Here is a 19,895-nt window from a genome sequence, read left to right as displayed (position 1 = left end):
CGTGGGGTTGGCACGTGGGGGTTTTCGCGTGCAGCGGGGTGCATCCGTGTGCGCGTGGAGCATCCCACTGGCGGGGTCGACCCCTGTTCAGCGCCTACGGAGCGTGTGTGCGTGTGCAAGACCCTGCTCCCACCCCCCCTGGGCTGGGGGGGGATTTCCACATCGCCTTAACCGTTACCTCCCAGCCCTCCCCGTGCCAGAGCCGGCAGCCTTGCAGACCCCAAAGCAAGTGAGAATAACCCAAAATAGAGCTTTGGAGCGTGTCTCCCGTGTGAAGTCCCGTTTTCCGGGAGCCAGCTTGTGGCCGTGCTGCTGGAGGCAGGCAGGGGAGGACAGGGGCGGGGTCGCCCCTCGCTGCCGTGACCCCCGTGGCCCCCCTGCCTGGTGACCCCCTTGTGCCACCCTCAGCTGCCGCACATCGTGCAAACGCTGTCGCGGTTTTTAAGCGTTTGTTGCTGACTCAGATGTTTCCTTCCTCTTTGAGGAAGGTAATCAGGAGCAGCCAGAGGGTTTGTTAGTAGCGATGAATTCTAAGTTGGCATTAAAAGCCTCCTGGCAGCTGAGCCACGGGGTTGGCAGCCCCACACGGCCCCTCGCCGTAGCCAGGAGGGGTTGCATGGCTGCCATCTCCCTGCGGCGGCGGCGACCCCGTGTACGGCCCGTGCCGCACCTCCGTGCTTACGCTGCGAAAGCACCGGCCATAAAATGCCGCCGTCCCTGTGGCAGCAGAGTGCTCCCGTCCGCCTGCTCCGCTCTGCACGACGGGGTCGGGCACGGGGAACCGAGCCTTCGTCCCTCCCTCAGCCCTTCACTGCTCAGCAGGTGTTTTTGAGTGCTTTTCTCTGCCCTGGCCTGCAGAGCAGTGCCGTACGGGACAGATCCCGCGCTGGGACGGGCACAGCGGCTGTAGCAGCCATGGTGCGTGTGTCACCTCCTCTCTGCGCGCTCACTTCCTTCTGCTCCGGGTCCGTTTCAGTTGCTGGAAATCGTCAGGAAGGAGGACGTGGTGCTCAGAGAGGTCCTCACCACCCACCACCACTGGTAAGTGCCGCCAGCACGAGCCGGGGGCCGGGGGAGGCCGTGCCCGGTGTGGGGCTGGGTGCCCATTCCCTCCTGTGCCGGCGCAGGGACCACGCGAGGGGCAATGAGGAGCTGGCGAGGCTCTGCCCCGGCCTGCAGGTGTACGGTGCGGATGAGCGGATTGGGGCCCTGACGCACAAGGTGACCCACGACCAGGAGCTGACGGTGCGTGGCTGTAGGACTGCGGGAGCGCCCCGGGGCTCGGCCCCCCCGTGCATGGATCCTGCCCCGAGGGGCGGCCGTGGCTGGCAGGGGGCCGGGCTGGCGGGGAGCGGAGCTGGGCGATGGCGCAGTCCCCAGCGGTGTGGCACCGCGCCGGGAGCTAACGGGGTTGGTGCCTGGCCAGGGCCGTGCTCTGGCTCTCCGTGCCCTGGGACGGTTGCAGATGTGGCACCCTGGATTCAGGGCTGGGATGGAGCACTGGGCTAGAGGAGAAACCTCATCCTAATCCCAGCCTGTTTGGGATTGTGTTGGGACACCCAACCCTCTCCTGGGGCCTCGCTGCTAAACACTGTTGGAGCAGACACGTGCAACCCGGGACTCGCCCAAACCACCGTCCCCCGGCACGTCTGTGACCTGCTGAGCCCCAGGCAGGCGATGCCATGGGGCTTGGGGAGGTCCGCGGGGGGGCTGGCTGCCCATCAGGGCCAGGGCGACCCCACTGGGGTCCTGACCCTCTCTCCCCGCAGTTTGGGGCCATCCGGGTGAGGTGCCTCTTCACCCCCTGCCACACCTCGGGCCACATGTGCTACTTCATGTGGGAGGACGGCTCCCCGGACGCTCCGGCTCTCTTCTCAGGTATCCCACCCTGCTAACGTGCACACTGTGGGTACCGGGGACACGGGGCATGCTGCCTGCGTGCTGCCTTTCCTCCCCACGCTCGGCGCTCATGGGGCGAATCCAGCGTGTGGAGGCTCCCACCCGGCACCCCGGCCCTGGGAGCGGGGCCAGGGTCCCCTCCGTGCCCAGACCCCTTTCCCTGCAGGTGACACCCTGTTTGTGGGAGGCTGCGGGAAGTTCTTCGAGGGGACGGCGGAGCAGATGTACGCCAACCTCACCCAAATCCTGGGGGCTTTGCCGAAGGAGACGGTGAGTGCCCTGCATCTCAACCCCAGCCTGGGGAGGGACCCCAAAATCAGGAGGGGGCCTGAGGCTGGCACCGCTCAGGAGGCAGCGCCCGTCCCCGGGGCTGGGGCTGCAGTGGGACCAGGATGGGTTGGACCCAGCACCGGGCGCACGTGTGACGCCGGGTGCTTCCCGCTGGCGTTGCAGAAGGTGTTTTGCGGCCATGAATGCACCGTCCGAAACCTCAAGTTCGCCTTGAAAGTGGAACCGGAGAATGAAATGGTGAAGAAGAAACTCGCGTGGGCCAAAGTAAGTGGCTGTGCCCCTGCCAGGGTGGGGGCAGAGGGGGGTGTTGGATGCCAGCGGGCTTTTGCATATTTCTGGTTCCTCGGCAGCAGCGGGATGACGAGGACTTGCCCACGGTGCCCTCCACGCTGCAGGAGGAGTTCCTCTACAACCCCTTCCTGCGGGTCATGTAAGCAGCGCCGGTGCCTTGGGGGTGCGAAGGGCCCCGCCGTGGGTCAACCCTGGACCGAGCCGGGGGCGGGCAGGCCCCGGCTGGCTGGTCCTGCCTCCAGACTGCTCCCCTTTTCCCTCTAGTGTCATCCTTTCTCCCGTGGCTTCACTAGCTGGTGGGAAATCCAAGTCCCGAGGGAGGGGAGGGTGCCTGGATGCGGGGTCCTGCACTGTCCAGCACGGGGTACCCGCAGACAAGCCCCGTGCGCCCCAGCAGCCACCTGGCACGAGGCTGTGACTCCCCCCGTTGTCTGTCCCGGCGTGCGCTGGGGTCCCAGCGGGGGAGGTGGGTCTCCATCCTGTCTCCCACGGTCACAGCAGAGCTGGTCTCCTTGCAGGGAGGAGCCCTTGCAGAAGTTCACGGGCAAGACGGACCCAGTGGAGGTGCTGAGGACCCTCCGCACCGAGAAGGATAACTTCAAGAAGCCCAAGGAGCGGCCCAATCCCCAGGCCATGCTCGCGTTTGACTGGGGACTTTTCAACCCCTTCCTTGAGAAGAAGTGAGCAGCCACGGTGGCGGCTGCCGAAACGCAGCATCCCCGTCGTGGTGGGGGCTTCCTCCTGGGCTGCGTCCGTCCGGCTCTGACTTATTCCCGTGAGACTCGCAAGTTGGGAGGTGGTTTCTGTCTTTAACCTGCTTGTTTTGAGGCTGCTCTGCTTCGCTCCCTCCAGCGCCGTGCCCGGCTCCCCTGGCCCGCGGGAGCTTTGCTGGGTGCCTGGTCCCCGGGGGAAGGGAGCGCGTGGGTGCCTTCAGCGAGCTCAGGCAGCAGCTAAATCTGCAGGCTGCTGGGCTGCGGTGGCTGCTGGGCTGCGGTGGCTGCTGGCAGAGGGTCAGGAGGTGGTTTGGAGAAGACACCCACGCTTGCGACGTTCAGGTTGGTGGGTGCGGGAGCTGCCGCCCGTCCTGCAGCCCTTTGCCTGCGGGAGCCAGGGGAAGAGTATGGAAAAGGTGGGGATGCTCAGGGGAGCGCGGCGCCGTACCCCACGGACCAGCCGACACCCACCGGGCTGCAAGGCTCTCCTGCCTGCAGTCCTGCCAGAGCTGGGTGCTGCATCGCGCTTCCCGGGGTTCAGCTGGAGCGGAGCTTTGCAGCAGTGTGGCTCCAAAGCCGCTGACCTCCTGTGTGGCCGGGCTGTGCTGGGGCCGGGCTGGCGGGGAAGCCCTCCTGGCTCTGCCTGCTCCGCTCCAGCCGTCCCTGCGCCCTTCTCAGGCCGAGGGCAGGCAGGGAGCTGTCGCGCAGGGATCTGCCCGGCTCCCCGCGCAGGGACGAGGCGCCGGAGACGTGGATGCACGAGAGGAAGCTGGGAAGGGGACTGCTGTTTTCACCGGCGTTCAGCAGTACCTGCTTGACTCCAGGCCTGGGCTAACAGAAACCCTCGTTGCAATGGGATTTGGGTATTTTTTTTCCCCCCTTTTTCCCCCCCCCCCTTTTTTTCCCCTATTTTTATAGTAGGCCAACATAGATAAACTGCGTAGGGGCTTGTAACAGGATCGCTGACTTACGGGAGCCATCCAAACCACTTAAACCGTGGAGAGTTCGTTCAGGTGGAGCTCAGGCCTGGAGGAAAGCTGCTCTAACCCACTGCCTTTGTAAAATACTTTTCAAGGTGTGACAGTTCTTAGGCAGCAAACAACAACATGCTGCTATGCAGCCATTGCTGCTCCCCCCCCCCCCCCCCAAGACAAAAAAGTGGAAACTCAGCCGAAACCTCAATTTACGTTGCCTTGTCTTTAGAACAAGAGCTGGGGAGCAGCTGGGTCGCTTAAGCCTCTTCAGCTTGCAGCCTTCAGCCTTCTGTTTGTGCAAAATCGTACTGTATTTTATTTTTTTTAAGTCTGAGAAGCGTGCAAAGCTTTTATTTGCAGGTGGTGGGGAGGTGCATTACAAACCAGTAAAGTTCTCTTTTTTTTGGGGGGGGGGGGGGGAAAAGGGGGTTTTTATGTTTTTTTGTAAAATGTTGAAAAATTCCCGGGGGGGGGGAAATAGGGCTTGATAGGTAGCTCTGTGAATAGCTGTGAAAATCCCTCCGAAGGGTCTGGGTTTGGGCAGGTTGCTCCGTGTGGGACACTCGGACGTCTGGTTTCTTCTTTACCTCAGTGTGCAGAGCATGTGTGACTGTGTTGGTGCTGCCGAGTTTACACCCGTTGCGCGTAGTTCAAAGGAAAACACAGAGGAGCGGAGGAGTTGGTCCTGTAATCCTTTACCGTGTGTTGTCACTTTTAACAGTGTTGATGATAAACTTTATAGCTCCCAACACTGGAATAGTTGACTTCAGGCTCTTTCACGTGCGGGCTGCGAACCGCATCCATTACCACTGAAGCCTGGTTTGTGGCCGTTTCTTCCCTTGCTAGAAACTAGACTAAGGTTTTCTTTTTTATTAAGTTATAATGTTAGAATTTACTCTCCCCCGCAGGAGAGGAAGAATTAATCCTGCTGTGCAAGTTGCTTCGGTACTATTGCCTCAAAGTTACTCAGTTTAAACGCAGTGGTACAGTTTGTAGATGCTACCTGGGCGTTCCTCTGGCAGTTTGTTTATACCGGGAGCAGAGATGGACCCGTGTGTGTCCGGGGAGGGTTCCTGAACTGGCAGCGAGTCTGCTCGCGTTGATAGCAGCAGCATGCAGCTCAGAGGCGGGGAGAAGTTCAAGCTGTTCTTACTGCCACGGCAAGAACAGGCACCCGGGAGCGTCTGTAGGAGCTGAGGTCTCGGGGTGTTCTGAGTGGAGGGTCCTTTGACGGCTTTAGCAGTGTGCGTGCTGGTAACTGGAGAAGAGGCAAAATGTAGACCCCCAATTGTTTAATCTACAGCTAATTTAGCTTTATTTATTTGTGCACTTCTGGCCCGACGTGCATGTTCTCGGCAGAAACAGAATGCGTTTCTTTTGCACTGATGTACAGAGTTCACGATCTCAGCACTTCAGCGTAGCGGACTGACTTTGCGTTAGCAGTGGTATCCCTTGCTGTAGATAAAAAACTGTATGGTTTAGCGTAACGCTGAGTGTTATAAATCTATGCGTGGAAAAGGACATTCACTGCAACTACCAACTTGCTTGTAAAATGGATAGGGTGGGGAGGGGGAAGCAGTGGGAGATTCTTGCCTTACAAACACTGTGAATTCGCTAATTGATCAGCAACACCTGAAAAATGTAAAGCTTTTAATTAAAAACATTAAAAAAAAAGTCTTTGACACTGTTGGCTTGCTTTCAATAAGGAGCGGAGGCGGCTTTGAGAAGGACACAGGCACGTACTGCCAGAGAAGCCGTTACAAGAGGCAGGTCAAGGTCTGACCGCTTTGCTTTTTGACAGCCCTAAGCTCAAGGTCTGCAGTAACCGGGTGAGGGTTATCTTTGAAGAGGGTCCGGGCAAGGTTTCAGTCTGGGCTAGATGCAGTAACCAGCTCCATCTGTTTGTATTTACTCTGAAGGAACAAAGCAATGCGGCAGCTTTGTTTTCAGTTTTCATCCACTTAACTCTACTTTCTGCACAGTCCTTCTTCCTCACATAGCAGTAACTGGAAAAAGGAGAAATATTTAAGTGATTCAATAATGTGATTCTTAAGTTCATATTCACTGGCAGCTGTCATAAGAAGAGATTCCGCATCTGCCAGTGTCCCTTCCCCTCGAGTTCAGGTACAGCTGCAAATCCTCCCACTACTGCCTTCCCCTCCCCATACGCACTGTTAACTCCAGGAAAGCTGATATTCAGATTAAACAGACCAAAACAGAGTTATTCATTCAGTAGTTTTTCTGTAAGTAATTCTGAAAACACCCATATGTAAAAATACAGATAGCAAGACAGGCACACGTCATCTCCAGTAACAAAAGACCAAATCTGTTTCACATCCATCTGCCCTCTGACAAGGCATCGTAATACGCTGCGTTAAACCAGATGTGTTTTTACTAACCTCTTGGATTGTTCTGGTAAGCTACTTGTAATGATTACATCTCACAGCCGCCTTCTATTAACTTTCATAAAGTAACACCTTTCAGAGACACCAAGGACTTTGTCCTTTGTTGGAAAGAAAGTCGGCAGCAAATTCTTACTTGAAACACCGTAAAAAATTGTTTTCTCTGAGTTTAAGGCTACTATCCATCAGTGACTGGCTGTTGAGGATGGGGTAGATGTGGCAATTCTGTGACTCTCTCTACTATATATTTAGGGAGAGAAAGAGAGATGTAATCGCCCACAGTTATAGACAACTGTTGTAATTAAAGGGGGGGAAAAAAAAATCACTGTAGCTTTTTCTTCTTAAACATTCATTCAAGTCACATTTCAGCAGGCAGTACAACAGCCCTAGAGAAGATGCTTCTCACGTGATCCCAGGCTGCTGGTACCCACCCCCTCTGACAGGGCAAAGCTACCGCAGCTGGACCTCAAGGGCACCCCCGTCAGGGGCAGTGAAATGGAAAAACAGAACCCAAGGTCTAACGAGACCATTTATAACTAAAGGAGGATGTCCCGACAGAGACACCCGTGGAACTCAGTGCTGTGAAAATACAGCAAGGCCTGGACGAGTAATACTGTCACGTAGCATAAAGCTCATCTCGGTGAGGCTACAGTCTACTGCAAGCCAAATCCTTCAGTGCCTTAAATCCATCAGTTCTGGCAGGAATAGGGTTGTAAAAGGAGTGTGGATTTAGTCCTTAAAGACTGCCTAGAGGCTAGGATGCATTACTGCTTCTTTTGTCATGTGTTTTAAGTCAGTGTTTGGTTTTTATTCACATCGCTTCAATAATTATAAAGCTGTAGGAATTAATACCGCCTGCCTATATTCACATTACCTTCTCATCCCTAACGAGAGTCAGAAATTGCAAACTCCCAGTGATAGCACAGAACTTCAGCTGTCTTTTGAGAATCTTAAATATAACTGAGTTAAAAAGGCACTGAGTATCTGTATCTGGGCTTTGCAGCGTCAGTCTTCACCATTTGATGTTAAATCCAGTGCTTGTTTTCTCCACCGCGTGGTACTCTGTGTGCAAAGCTTTTGCAGCCTTTTCTGACTCCACGCCACCCAGCCACTGCTCATACAGTTCCTTTACAGCCTGGGTCTCCTCTGGAATTTCAGTCTTGAGGGACTCATACAACCTCTCGACTTGCTGAAGCTGGTCCTTGCTGGATTCACCATCTGGTTTGATCTGACCACCTCCATTTAAACAGCCTACGTGCAACAAAGTGAGAAAATGTCACCGAGTTTAGAAAGCACTTCAGCTTTATCAGAAAAAAAAAAACCCCAGCCAAAACTACAGTTAATTTACTCTGCACCTGCAAACAGTTACAGAAATGAAAACACCATTATAATCGTGGTTTACTCCCCAGTTACCTAACAGCAGCAGGGTGGGCCGCAGCCCTAGAAGGGAGATGGTTGGCCTGGTGTGCCCTGCTGCTAATTCAGCCTGCAGCCAGCTGTGGGAGAGGGCTGCCAGGGCAGGCCGGGATGCGCCAGGGAGACAGAGGTTAAGAAGGAGGAGGCAGCTCTGGCTCTCATCTCGTGCCTCCAGAAAAGGGCCAGAACACAATCCAGGTGAGAGCAGCCTTGGAGTCTCAACTGAAGGTAAAATAAACATCCCTGGGATACGTTCTGGGTTTGCTGTTGGGGCGGAGGTGCACTATGAGTTGAGCTATGCAGCGTGTGGTTGCCCGAAGCAGCGTCCCGGTGCCAAGCAGCCTTCCGGGCTGGGAGTTGCTCAGACCCTCGGGGAGAAAGCAGTCGCTCAGAGTACCAAGAGGGGCAGCTCAGCATCGCTTCAGGCTGGGCTCAAGCTGCCCGTGCTCTCTGCTAGCAGATTCAAAAAGAACCAGGAGGGAGAAAAAGGAGGACTTGCACAAAGCGGAAAAGGGAATAAAATACGTAGAAGGAGACTTTCTTCACCAGCCATAGCAAGCATTCTCTAAAAGCATAATGGTCAATTTTGTGCAATTTCAGAGGAAGAATCTCCTCATGTACCAAAGAGCTTAGAAAACCAGGAGGTCCTCCTTAAAAGCCCTAGTTGTGCAAATTTTGGGCAATGGGATTTAACTGTAATTACTTAAATCCTGAAGAATGACTAGTTTCTAGGTAGGAAAATACACACACAAACAACTTTGAAATTCTGATGCTGTGACTATCACAACTCAAGAGTTTGAAGGCTTTGCCACAATATTCAGGATGTGAGAAATTGCCTATTGTTCTTATATTTTAATTATAGTTTCGTATAGCTTCTTACAGCTACGGATTGTAACAGTGAAATCCCTGTGCAGTCTTACCTGATGGGCAGGCCATGACTTCAACATAGTGATAGGGCAATTTCCCTCGTTTCAGCTTTTGCACTAAGTTTTGTATGTTTCGAAACCCATATGCCAAAGCAAACTGGAGCAGGACTGCTCCATCCTTCTCCAGTGTCACCTCCTGGAAGTCCTTGTTTCTGAGGAACAAGAGCAGAGAAAATGTCTTATCCAAATTAACTTCTATTTTAAACTTCAAAGAGCCCTGTGCTAGAACCAAGTTCTTTGTGAAATCTTATTCAAGAAAGCTGTCCTAGTTCTTTGCCACCCAAACAAAACAGATGAAGGAACTAGCTTACAGCTCCTTTTGCAGTCTTGTTTGAGGACCTGCCACCTGAATGGAGTTTGCTGAAGAACACCTGTGTTGAATAAATCCTTAAAGCTAAGCAAATGGAGCCTAAACAAAAGTTTCATTGCAATAGGCCTTCTGAGTTGGCTTTGGCCAACTTATACATTAGTGAGGCCACTGAGGAAACTCTTAAATTGTAGTGGGTCATAAAACCAGGGAGCAAACCATTACTGAAGGCTTCCAGACTCCTAAGGTTAGCGGAAATACCCGTTCCTGATGAAAGAGTAAGTAAATTGATTTTTATCAAGTATTTCATATTGAGACTCAGGGGTACTGTTTCTTCTGCTTCCTCGACCAGAGAATCCTAAAAGTAAATACTGCTAATCAGGGATATAATTAATTACAAATGGTACATTAATATTATAACTGGGAAGCTAGAAGGAATCTCGGCTGAATGAGCCTCCATGCCCAATCTCAAGTGACTTGTTTTCTGTCTCACCGCAACATAGTTAAAACAGAGCCCCAAAGCCCCAACACAAGATTTTCTGTTCTGTGCTAGCTAGATTAGGAACAAACCTACTTCATCGGTCTGATTGCAGGTGAGGAAGCTCAGATCCACGCGAGCTCTGTCTTCTAAACTACTCTGAAAAATTGTCTGCAACTTGATACTGGGAAAATCCATCAGGCCAGAATAAAGTGTGTGGGTGGTGAAGGGGCTAGAAGTCTCCAAGGGAAAGGCTGCGTGGAGCGCTGGCTGATTTATTGCTCAGCAACTGTGGGAGTGAGAAGCCAATTCCCATGCCTTGAAGTAAAATGTTTAACATTGCAAAGAAAGTTTCAGCCCATCAGCAAGATAACAGCGTGAACAGAATGCAATAAAAATAGAGTTTTCTGTAGGACTTTAAACTCCTTACTTTAAAGGTTTGTACTGAATTGTATCCACTTGAATTCCGAAGAGTTCCTTGGCTGCGTACTTGTATATGTGCTCCAAATAGCCACCAGAACCACCTCCAGAGTGGCTAGTGAGCTCCTCTTCTGCAGCACCACTAAACCTGGGGGAAAGGAAGGAAGAAAGAAAGAAGCAGTTTTAGGGGAATCTTTGATAAAACAGAACAGCCAGCACAAATGCAAAGGTCCAGGGGACTCAAAAGCAACAGAACAAGCCACACAGGAGCTCCCTTTGAGCTCCTAGCTTTTCCCTTTCTCCTGGGAACCAACTATTTATAGCTTCAGAGCCCAGCAGATTTAACCCTGTGCTGCCTAGCATCCTTTGGGTCAAGCTCAGTGGAAATACCGTCACATGCCACAACAAGGCCTGACCCATGCACTGCCAACTTAATCTTCACGTATCAAAAATACGTTAGAGTTACAAGGGCAATTACCTGACATGCATATTTTGTTAGCTCCCTGTTTAATACCTCTACAACCGTCCTGGGTTACACTCAGAAATGGGAGGAGGGAAATAATGAAGCAATGGTGGTATGGGTCTGTGCCACCGATGCTCCTCTCGGAGAACACAACCTAGCAGAAGTCCTGTCTCAGTCAAGAGACACCTCACCAGTGCTAAAACTTTTCTGCAACATCAACAAAAGCAGAGTTCATTATTGAAAGCTCTAGTTCTGTGTTACAACACTTTTTTTTTTTTTTTTTAAAACCAGCTACTTTAGATGTGGTTGCTGGGATGTGAGAGAACACTTCTGGGAGGTATCAGTGCTATGATCACAAGCACGGAGAGATGAAATCCGTGTTGCTGTGGTTTCATGTGCTTAAAAGTTACGTAACAAAGGTGAACAAACCGAACGACGCCAGGACATTTGCTCCACACGCAGCTGTCCTCAGCGGGATCCTGGTTCAAGTTCAACACATTTTCAGTATTGAACAACTACGTTAACCCAAGTTCTGTAATTCTAGTTCTGCACAAATAATTCCATCTCACTGACATGCCAAAACATAACCAACTATTCAGAGGTCAAGATAATGTTTCTTGAGAATAGCTCACCAGATGGAAGCCACAACAATAGCTTTTGTTATGAGAGAATAACAAGATGAGGGATCTGCTTATAAGCACTCATCAGGCAGTGACGCTTGCATTCTCCTACTAACAGCTGCAGAAGGGAAAACACTTGAATTCAGGCCAGTTTCAAGTCAAGTCGAAGATGTTGCCTCTTGCAGATAAAAATCTTAGCTTTGGAAGAACCGCAGAAGGCAACACTTTAGCCTGCAATCACCCTCAGAAACTATTTTTAATTTGATCTTGTTTACAGGAACTGAGCTTCATTAACAAAATGTTTCAGTGTGTCTGGCCTCACGTACTGCTACTCTCTTAAAATGAGGCTGCCAGTAAGCTTCAGTGCTGGCCTGGAGCAAATGGTTATACCGGCAAAAGTCCTGGGATTTCTGGCACTTTATCTCATTCTTGCTGCCAAATGTAATAACCTCTTAATGGGCTTTTCCACGTGCTGGAGGATAAAGCAGAACAGCCGCCATTGGACTGCTTATGTCAACGCTCCAAGTTCTGAGGAATCTGTGCTGTTTGTAACCAGTCAATTTACTGAGTATGTTAAAGCTAGCGAAAGGTTATAGAGGCACTTTATCACCACAAGCATGAGGCCTAGCGCTCAGAATGTACTCCTAAGAAGTTGGCCAGAGATTTTTATCAAGTAATTAGACATTCAGTTCTATGTTATAACTGACACTTCCATAATGTCATTTCCTAAGGGAACCCAAACACTTCAGAATCTTTTTTTCTTCTCAATTTTCTGTTAGTGGTGTAACAATAAAGCAAGTAGAACAGAGTACTTGTTTACATGGGCAACTTTTGAAGTTGTACTTTTGGGACTGAACCATGCAGACATTTATTTAGCTGAGGATACTTTTCTTTATGAAAGCAATCTGTGCGTACGCTATGTCAGAAAAAGACACTTAATCCTGGAAAAAGTGTGCATAAATAGATCTGTGCTAGTAAATGTGTTATGTGAAACCTACACCTACCGAGCCACTGAAATGGAGCAGAAGGAAACCGAGGCTCTGGGCATGCACATTATTTTAAAACTCTTTTTTTAAATAAAGTATCCCTTACAGGAAAGGCATTGGACAGCAATAGACCGTCTCTATCTCACATTCTCCTTCTTTTCAGAAGCACAGAAGTGACCAATGTTTAAAACAATTAAAACTAATCTAGGAAACAGGCTGCATGTAAGGACACTTCCCTTCATAGCTCTGTGAGCATACATGTGCTGAAGAGACAATTCTTGAGCAAAGGCTGCTAATGGCACTTGGTTGTACTAGAAAGACTTGAAGCCTGTTTAGAAATAAACCACATTTCAAAAGAAGAGTGTCACATCTGCAAGGGGTACAGCAGAAAACAGACTAGCGTCGCATTCTAATCACGTGCTAGAAGCTGCCTATTTGGGGTATCAAAATCTCTCCTAAAAACTTAGAGAGCCTGAGCAGAAAGTTTTTTAATCATATACTTAATCATTTTTTATAATTCTTAAAGGCTGCCGCACACGTAGCCTTTCTGTTTATTCACGTGCAAAGTGCTACAAAGACATTTCTTTTAAACTGAAAAAGAGAATGCTTTGGTTTAGCGTTCAGTGCGGAACCACCACTGCATGTCAATTTAGATGAGTAAAATGTGATTTTAATGTTTCCGTAGTCACTTAGATCTCTGTGCAGTTGTCACTTCACCAGATGTTACTTTTCAGTTGAAGCAACTAAAGTCTCATCTGGTTTGCACATGTTTTAGGTCTCATTTTTTTACAAATAAAGACTCCTAGAGATTAGCTGAGTGACCTAAATATTTCTTATTTACGCTTTAACTCTGGAATCCTTACAGTAGCTCTGACAACTAGGAACAGATACAAGCAAAGTAAGTACTGTGCAGTAACAGGCTTTCTTTTAGCAAACTCTTTTATCACTGATCTAGATTCTTTCACTTTTCAAAGTTTGCAGGTTGATTTTTTGCGGGATTCCACCAGCTATACTGTGAGTAACAGTAATTGAAGTAAATGACTGTCACACAATTTGTACTTCTCTGCACAATTATTTTGCCATTATAGTCTTACTGAGCTAATTCTAGCAATCCTGCGGGTTTACAGTGAGAGCTGCTAATCCTCGGACTACTAAAATCTAGAACAAATAGTTACAGATTCCCCAAAAGTGGAAATTAATCATATTCTGTAGATTAAGTTTTTTAATGCACAATCGTACCGATTCAAGTGACACAAGAAAACAAATCAAATGCAAACACATGGAGCCTTGTGTAGAACAGTAGTGGAAAGGCAAATTCTGTTGAAGAACTCTATAAATACTGGATGAAAAAGAACATGACTGAAGATGCAAATGAGATTTTGTTCTTACACGGTATCCAAAGGAGCAGGATCTACATCTGGTAGAGATACTCCTTCTTGTTCCAACAACTTTAGTACTTCTCCTAAAACAGAACCGCAGATATAAAAAGTTCTTATTTTGGGGATAAAGGAAAACAAAATGCACAGATAAGTACATGAGACTGCATCTGCAATCTTTACCAGGACATGATTTGCATTATTAAAATGTAATTATACAGCAATATCCATATACTACATCCTCTAACAGAGACAAAGGGTTATTAAAACTAGGCAACGCTTTGCTCTGAGGCTTACAGAAATTAGCTGGACTACCTCTGGCTCTGCTTACCTGTGGTGATTACACAGTCCACATCTCGCGTTTGGTACTCTTGGTTGAAAAAGTCTGGCCTTGAAGCCTCTAGCTTTTTGTCATAACAGGGCATCACTGTTACATGGTATATCTGGTCAGGCGTTAAGTGCTGGAAGAAAGACAAAGCGGCGCAGTTGGATTGGCCAATATCAAACCTATCTTGAGAGAGATGTTTTCCAGGTAAAAATGAGAATGATGAAACTAATGCCACCATGCCTCTGGAAACACTCTCCACTATTACTGAACTTTTTTTTAATATATATATATGTACACACACACGCACTTACATATACATTAAATTATTTCTCTCATAGAACCCGAGTTTAGTTTGTAGCAAGTGTCAGCAGTATGGTCTTTTACAGGTTTCCCCCCGCTTCTTTTGCTAGTGCAGATGATCCAAACAAAGTCAGTCAGCGAATTGCTAATTATGCAGTTAGAATATGCTTCCTCCATGCTACTAAAACCCAGCCCCTGCATCAGCAACTAAGAAATGATCTGGCGTCAGACAAAAACCTCACGACCATCCAAGAAATAAATACAGGCCAAGGAAACAAGTCATTGACTCAAGGCCATTGTTTCATTATCTTGTGCCAAATATTCTTAGTAGCTGCCAAGTTTTGTAACAAGTATGCAGATGTCAGCATTTACGTAATGCAAGTGTTAAACCACTGCTCATTAATGGACAATAAATCATAAAATCAGAAGTGGTGCTTAAGTTTCTTACTGGACAAATCTAGGCTATAAGTACAACTCTAGTCTTTAAATATCAAATTTACATTTGGAAAGATTCCAAAGGTCAAAGACTGAGAACAGAACTAAGTCAAACTGAAACAGAACATTAAGTTGGGAACGAGCAAGTAATTTTTAGACAAGACATGATCTGCACGTATGCACTGACTGAAGTTTTGTCTCAGGATAATTTATTTTAAGTTATTCACCAACTTTAAACAACATGAAAATACCACACACAGACATGATGGGAGCAAAAGGACACTGAAAAATAAGTTTCTCTAGCTTTCCCAAATAACACGCAGAGGTTTTAAGTAGTCCATGCAGCATGAGCTTAGTGTCACTGCCCTAGTTGCTAACTTCTCATTAGATAAAACCAAAGTGAGAAAGATGCTGCCTTTGCTGGCTTCTGCAAGATAATTTTTACCTTTAAACTCTAATGTATAACATGTAGCAAAATAAAAAAAAAAAATCAGCTTAAAGTGTTCCATTTTAGCAGTTTGCCATTAAGCACAGTATACTTCAGACCCTTACTTGCTGTTCTGCAAAATGGTCCTTGACCAAGGAGCCCATGACCTGCTGTGGAGACTTGGTGGTACTGATATAAGGAATGATGAAACTGCCGTGGGTTTTCTCTGCATAGCAGATCCAACCTATAAGAGTGTAATTAGCAAATTAAATTAAAAATAACAAGCACCCCTTCACTCTGCTCACCCTCCCCCCAACCCCAGGCTTAGTACCCATTAACAACCATTTTCAGCCTCACTTCAGCACAAAAAGCGAAGGAAGTGTAACACAGGATTCATTTTAGAGAGCTCATTAGGTAATTTTACAGCTCATTACTGCTATTAACACCAAGATCTCTTTGTATTGTGAAGAGAGTAATCCTCTAAGTAAATTTATCCATTTAAACTTTTCCGACTAGCTTTCTGAATTTTTGTTCTAGTGTACTCAGTATGCCATTTTATTATTTCCATAACTAATCTAATACCATACCTGGACAGGCAGAAGCTAGCATTGGCAAAGCCTTTTTGTCCTCAGATTGCTTTCGAAAGCGTTTTACAAACTCTTGTTGGCTCTCCAATAGGCTGAAGTTTCTTGAGAAAGTTGTATCAAATACATAGTGCACACCTAGGCAGTACAGCATCTGTGTTAAAATTCACAAGAAAGATACAGCAAACTACAACAAAAAGCCTCCACTCAAACCAGACTGAAACTTACTTAGGTCTTATTTACAGGTATCAGTCTCTGCAGTTGAGAGTGAACCTTTTTCCCTAGCACGTCAGCACAGTAAGATGAGCAAAAGTGACAGGAGGACTGCAAATCATTTAAAGTTCCTTCCTTCCATCACTCCAAGTTTATTTTGCGACTGAAGTTGTAGACAGTTTGCATTTTAGCTAATGCCGATTACGAAACATTATGAGTCCGTGGGGAGGTTAAATCACATCAACCTTGTGCGCTCATAACAGTTATGCTTAACATACACCCCAGCAGTCCCCTCTGTGATTAACAGAACGCAATACCACACTTGCCTAAACTCTTTAAGAATGCGGTCAGCTTCTTTGCTGTTTCCAGAACATCCATTTTACATCTTGCAGCTAGTGAAGCTCTGGATTGTGGTGAAACAGAAACCACCACCAATTTCTGTTCATTGGGAGCAGCAGTCTTTGAAAAAACCAAACAAACACCACTGTTCAGACAGTATTAATACAGCACATGCAGAACTTTCTGCACGCTAGAACATCAGAAAGTATCTCCCAGCTTAACTCTGAAGTCAGTAACTTACTACGTTAAAGGTCCTTTCCAAATCCACGATTACTTTTTAAAAATCGGAAAAAACACAACAGAGCACTGAGAATGTCCTCAGATCCTTCAGATCGCTGAAACTAATTTTTACATGCGCTGTTTCCACGCACGCTTCTGCAGATGCATCGTACCTATCTATTAAGACTTTCAAACTCTGCAGCCTACCTAGCCATGACTTGTCACCTACCTTGTTAAAAGTTAGCACTTTGCAGAGCTCTTCGTGGCTCTGTTGAGTGATTAAAACACTCTCTGCTGACGTAATGCAGCCACTACACGCTAAACAGTCATTCAGAGTAATTTTAGCCTTTTCCAGTTTTTGTGCTCCTCCATCCTAGAAAGAAACAGATTAGACTCAGTTCTGATCACAGTGTAGAATTAGGTAGCAGTTTTCCCACCTTTACTATATTTAGTAACAAAGATGTTGCCCTTTTTATGCTCTTGGTTTATCGTTAAAAGAAAGTATCTTTTATTTTTAGTAAGATGAGGAGGAAGACAAGTATCTTTGAAGTTTGCTGCTTTTAATAGGATTATTTGGCACACATGCAAATATGCTGAGGAACTTCAGGAAAATTTTAGCAAGACCAAGAACATTCATCAAATACAGAACAGCTGTTTAGGCCCCAATTACTTGTGCTACTTGTAGGCCGATATTGCTCCAAAACATGGAAATTATACTTTCCCAGAAAGAAATAGGGTCTGTGTTGCTCGGTTTTTCAACTTGGGGGTGGCTGAAGACTGGGTTAGCATGGCTAACATGCTACAGATTGCAGCTGCTATTTTAACCACAAAACTGTAGACAACAGGGATCCCAAGCCTTTAAGCACCAGTGTCCAGTGTGCACTGAATATTATGCTGGCGAAAGCACGCCAGCTTTGTCACCTCTGTCAGATGCTGCTCATGTTATTGAATAGTACTGGACTGTTTCCTCACAGGAACCTGAATTTCACTCCTTCTAAACAGACTGTGTAACTAGACTTCAAGCTCGCTAACGTTTTTAATTGATACTGAGTGTTCTGCAATCTTTCTGTATGCAAAACTTACATGGACACTGATGGGAGAACTGTACGGCAGCATATCAAAGACAGTGTGTGGCTTGCCACTGGAAGGAAGTATTTTTCATAATATTTGACCTGAATAAGTCAGTTTTCCCACGAGACTCTCCTCTTAAACTTCACTTCTCAATAAAGTCAGAAACAGACCGAGCAATTAGGTACTACTAAATTAAAATTTTAAAATAAGAAACCAGACTTCTTTGGAAGTGCTGTATCCCCCTTTTTTAAGTCAAAAGGTCATCATCTGCTTAAAGTGGAAAGTACCGTTTCTAGATGAATTCCCAGCTTGGTTAACTAAGAAATGCTAACCTTTTCTGTGTAAACAGGAAAATAATTCTCCAAAACTGGGCATTAATTTTGTAAGCAGGAGGCTTATGAATGCTGCAGGCTATTTAAGAAATAATTTGAAATATTATTAAAAAAATCAGAGCAAAATTTAAGAGTATCTATTTGAAACTCTTTTGAGTGACCTCTCCCGCTGTATGACATAATGCAATAAAAAAAGAAATTGTCTCAAATAATCTACGAATTGCTAATACTTAAGTATTGATGGCAAAACAGATTTCTCAGCTTATCTGCTCTTATACTGAAAATCATCGCTAATTAATGTCAGTGCTTCACAAAACAGTGTTGACACAAAATCAGAATTACTGCTTATAAAACCAGATAAGTAAAAACTTGGACTTTGGAAAAAAGATACGAGAATGTTGACAGCAATAGTGACACTTTTCTAACATCTTGGTCCTCTCTGAGGCATTAAATAGCTGTAGACTATTCAAACACTTAACAATACACTCATGTTTTCTGGATATTTTACACAATAATGAAGAAAAATCACACATACCTGATTGATCTGAAAATAGCTTCCATCTGCTTCAATTCTGATCTTAGCTGCTGCTTTTCCAGGCTTTTTTTCCACTTTTACAGGTTTGATACATTCCTGAAAGAGAAATAAAGCCCAAAAGTGAGGAGATGAGCAACGAAGTGTGGAAGAGGTAGATTTAATAGAAACTAGAATGATCAAACCCAAATACTAGTTCTAGAGTGAGTGCCGCTTACTCTCCCTTAAGCTATGCTGGATTTACTTACAGCGTCTATAACCACCAAGGGAAAATGTAAAAGCAAAAACTGCTTACCCCTTTTTTACAGAAGGAACACTTTTCCAGCATCATACCAAAAACAGAGGACAATTTTGCTGTTCTTTCTGAAGAAGACAGCTGTGTTTTACGGCGCCTTGAAAAGCACAGAGGCTTGCCTGCACAGCCCTCCTCTCTAAAATCTTACAGATGATCGTGCATTCTTCATTGCAAATTTTAACCGATGGAGGCGTGGTCACTACAGTCAACATGTGGCTAGTGCCAATGAAGTTTCATTTAATGTCGAAAGGACTCTGACGACCTCAGATGGACTGCTTCCAGTTTTCTGTATTGTTCTGTGATGAAGTCTCAAGGGTGTTTTTGCATTTTTTGCGATTTTTATTGTTTAGGCACCTTATGACTCCTTGTCCTACTTCTACAGCTGTTTTTCTCTTTGCCTTTTGCCATCCTTGCTCTGCCCCTCCCCCTTTTTCCCTCCCCCCCCCCCCCCAATTAATCCAGCTTTACTACATTTTGCAAGATTCAGAGACTAGCAGGAACAAGTCATTACAATTCTTCAGTTATGCTCACTGAATAAAACAATGATCTCTACTTCAAACAGAAAAGCGCGTCGCGTTATTTACATGAAAGACTTCACTAGGCAACCCTAGTACTGCAAGGAGAGTTAAGGGGGTTTGCTATGCCCCATTCCACTGCTCTCATTTCAGAATAGTTTTTCTGCTGTACTTGTCAGCAAATATGTCCAGGATTACTGTTTTGTACTTTTGCTAGTGCTTGAAGACTCCAAAAGGAGCAGTCTTGACCCGTCCTTGCTGCTCACTCCCACCTCTCTGCCACCCGCTCCTGTACACTGGCATGAGCCTCTGTGCGGTTGAGTAGTGTGCAAGGAAACTTGTTTAGGCTTAAGCTTTTTTTTTGGGGGGGGGATGTAGATTAACATTTAATAGGGCAGTTTCCAGATGGGGGTGGGAATGACCGACTGGCTGCCGGGCCAAGATTTCTCTCTTCAGCTGCTTGCAGAGGCTTGCACCGATCAGCGTTGCTGCCCTCCCTGTTCCCCGCGCGCTGCCTGGAGGAGACAGCGAGGGATCTCCGTGTTTTTTTCCTTTCACCTTTTTATTTAACAGCACCCGAAGGACGTCTGAAAGGCAGCCGGCCTCGGCCCCTTTGCCCCCGTGCGCGCTGCGGCGCCTCCCTCACGCCGCCAGGCCGAGGGGCCCTGCCCAGGCCGAGAGCTGTCACCCACCTCCCCTCGGCGCCATCTTCTCACCCTCCCCAGGCGGCGCTGGCGGGGCCG

General features: G+C 47.2%; 2 protein-coding genes across 3 annotated transcripts in view; one reads left to right on the top strand and one right to left on the bottom strand.

Moving 5' to 3' along the window:
• HAGH (hydroxyacylglutathione hydrolase) overlaps positions 1-3,482 on the top strand; it is a 16,004-nt gene extending 12,522 nt beyond the window's left edge. The window contains exons 5-10 of the mRNA XM_009286481.2: positions 1,128-1,245; positions 1,770-1,878; positions 2,066-2,169; positions 2,353-2,454; positions 2,541-2,620; positions 3,000-3,482. Of these exons, the coding sequence (XP_009284756.1) occupies positions 1,128-1,245; positions 1,770-1,878; positions 2,066-2,169; positions 2,353-2,454; positions 2,541-2,620; positions 3,000-3,165 (679 nt within the window). The 3' untranslated portion in view covers positions 3,166-3,482. The remainder of the gene's footprint in view (positions 1-1,127; positions 1,246-1,769; positions 1,879-2,065; positions 2,170-2,352; positions 2,455-2,540; positions 2,621-2,999) is intronic.
• A 1,983-nt stretch (positions 3,483-5,465) lies between these two features.
• NARFL (nuclear prelamin A recognition factor like) lies at positions 5,466-18,685 on the bottom strand. Of its 2 annotated transcripts, XR_657927.2 has the most exons (12): positions 18,638-18,685; positions 18,346-18,441; positions 16,637-16,780; positions 16,176-16,308; positions 15,640-15,774; positions 15,178-15,296; positions 13,894-14,023; positions 13,576-13,648; positions 10,128-10,265; positions 8,907-9,064; positions 7,445-7,821; positions 5,466-6,174 (listed from the first exon to the last, which is right to left on the bottom strand). XR_657927.2 is itself a non-coding variant. In XM_009286478.2 (11 exons), the coding sequence occupies exons 1-11, from the start codon at positions 18,671-18,673 to the stop codon at positions 7,583-7,585; spliced, it is 1,401 nt and encodes a 466-aa protein (XP_009284753.1). In that variant the 5' UTR covers positions 18,674-18,685; the 3' UTR covers positions 6,393-7,582. The 2 variants fall into 2 exon arrangements, 1 of the variants encoding a protein (XP_009284753.1); XM_009286478.2 differs by lacking the exon at positions 5,466-6,174 and having other exon boundaries at positions 6,393-7,821.
• Positions 18,686-19,895: the final 1,210 nt, after the last annotated feature.

The sequence above is a fragment of the Aptenodytes forsteri genome, unplaced genomic scaffold (genome assembly GCF_000699145.1).
Source record: "Aptenodytes forsteri isolate BGI_AS27 unplaced genomic scaffold, ASM69914v1 Scaffold55, whole genome shotgun sequence".
Classification (NCBI taxonomy): domain Eukaryota; kingdom Metazoa; phylum Chordata; class Aves; order Sphenisciformes; family Spheniscidae; genus Aptenodytes; species Aptenodytes forsteri.
The sequence above is the reverse complement of the archived record's forward strand: the minus strand, read 5'-3'. Positions and strand labels throughout refer to the sequence as shown.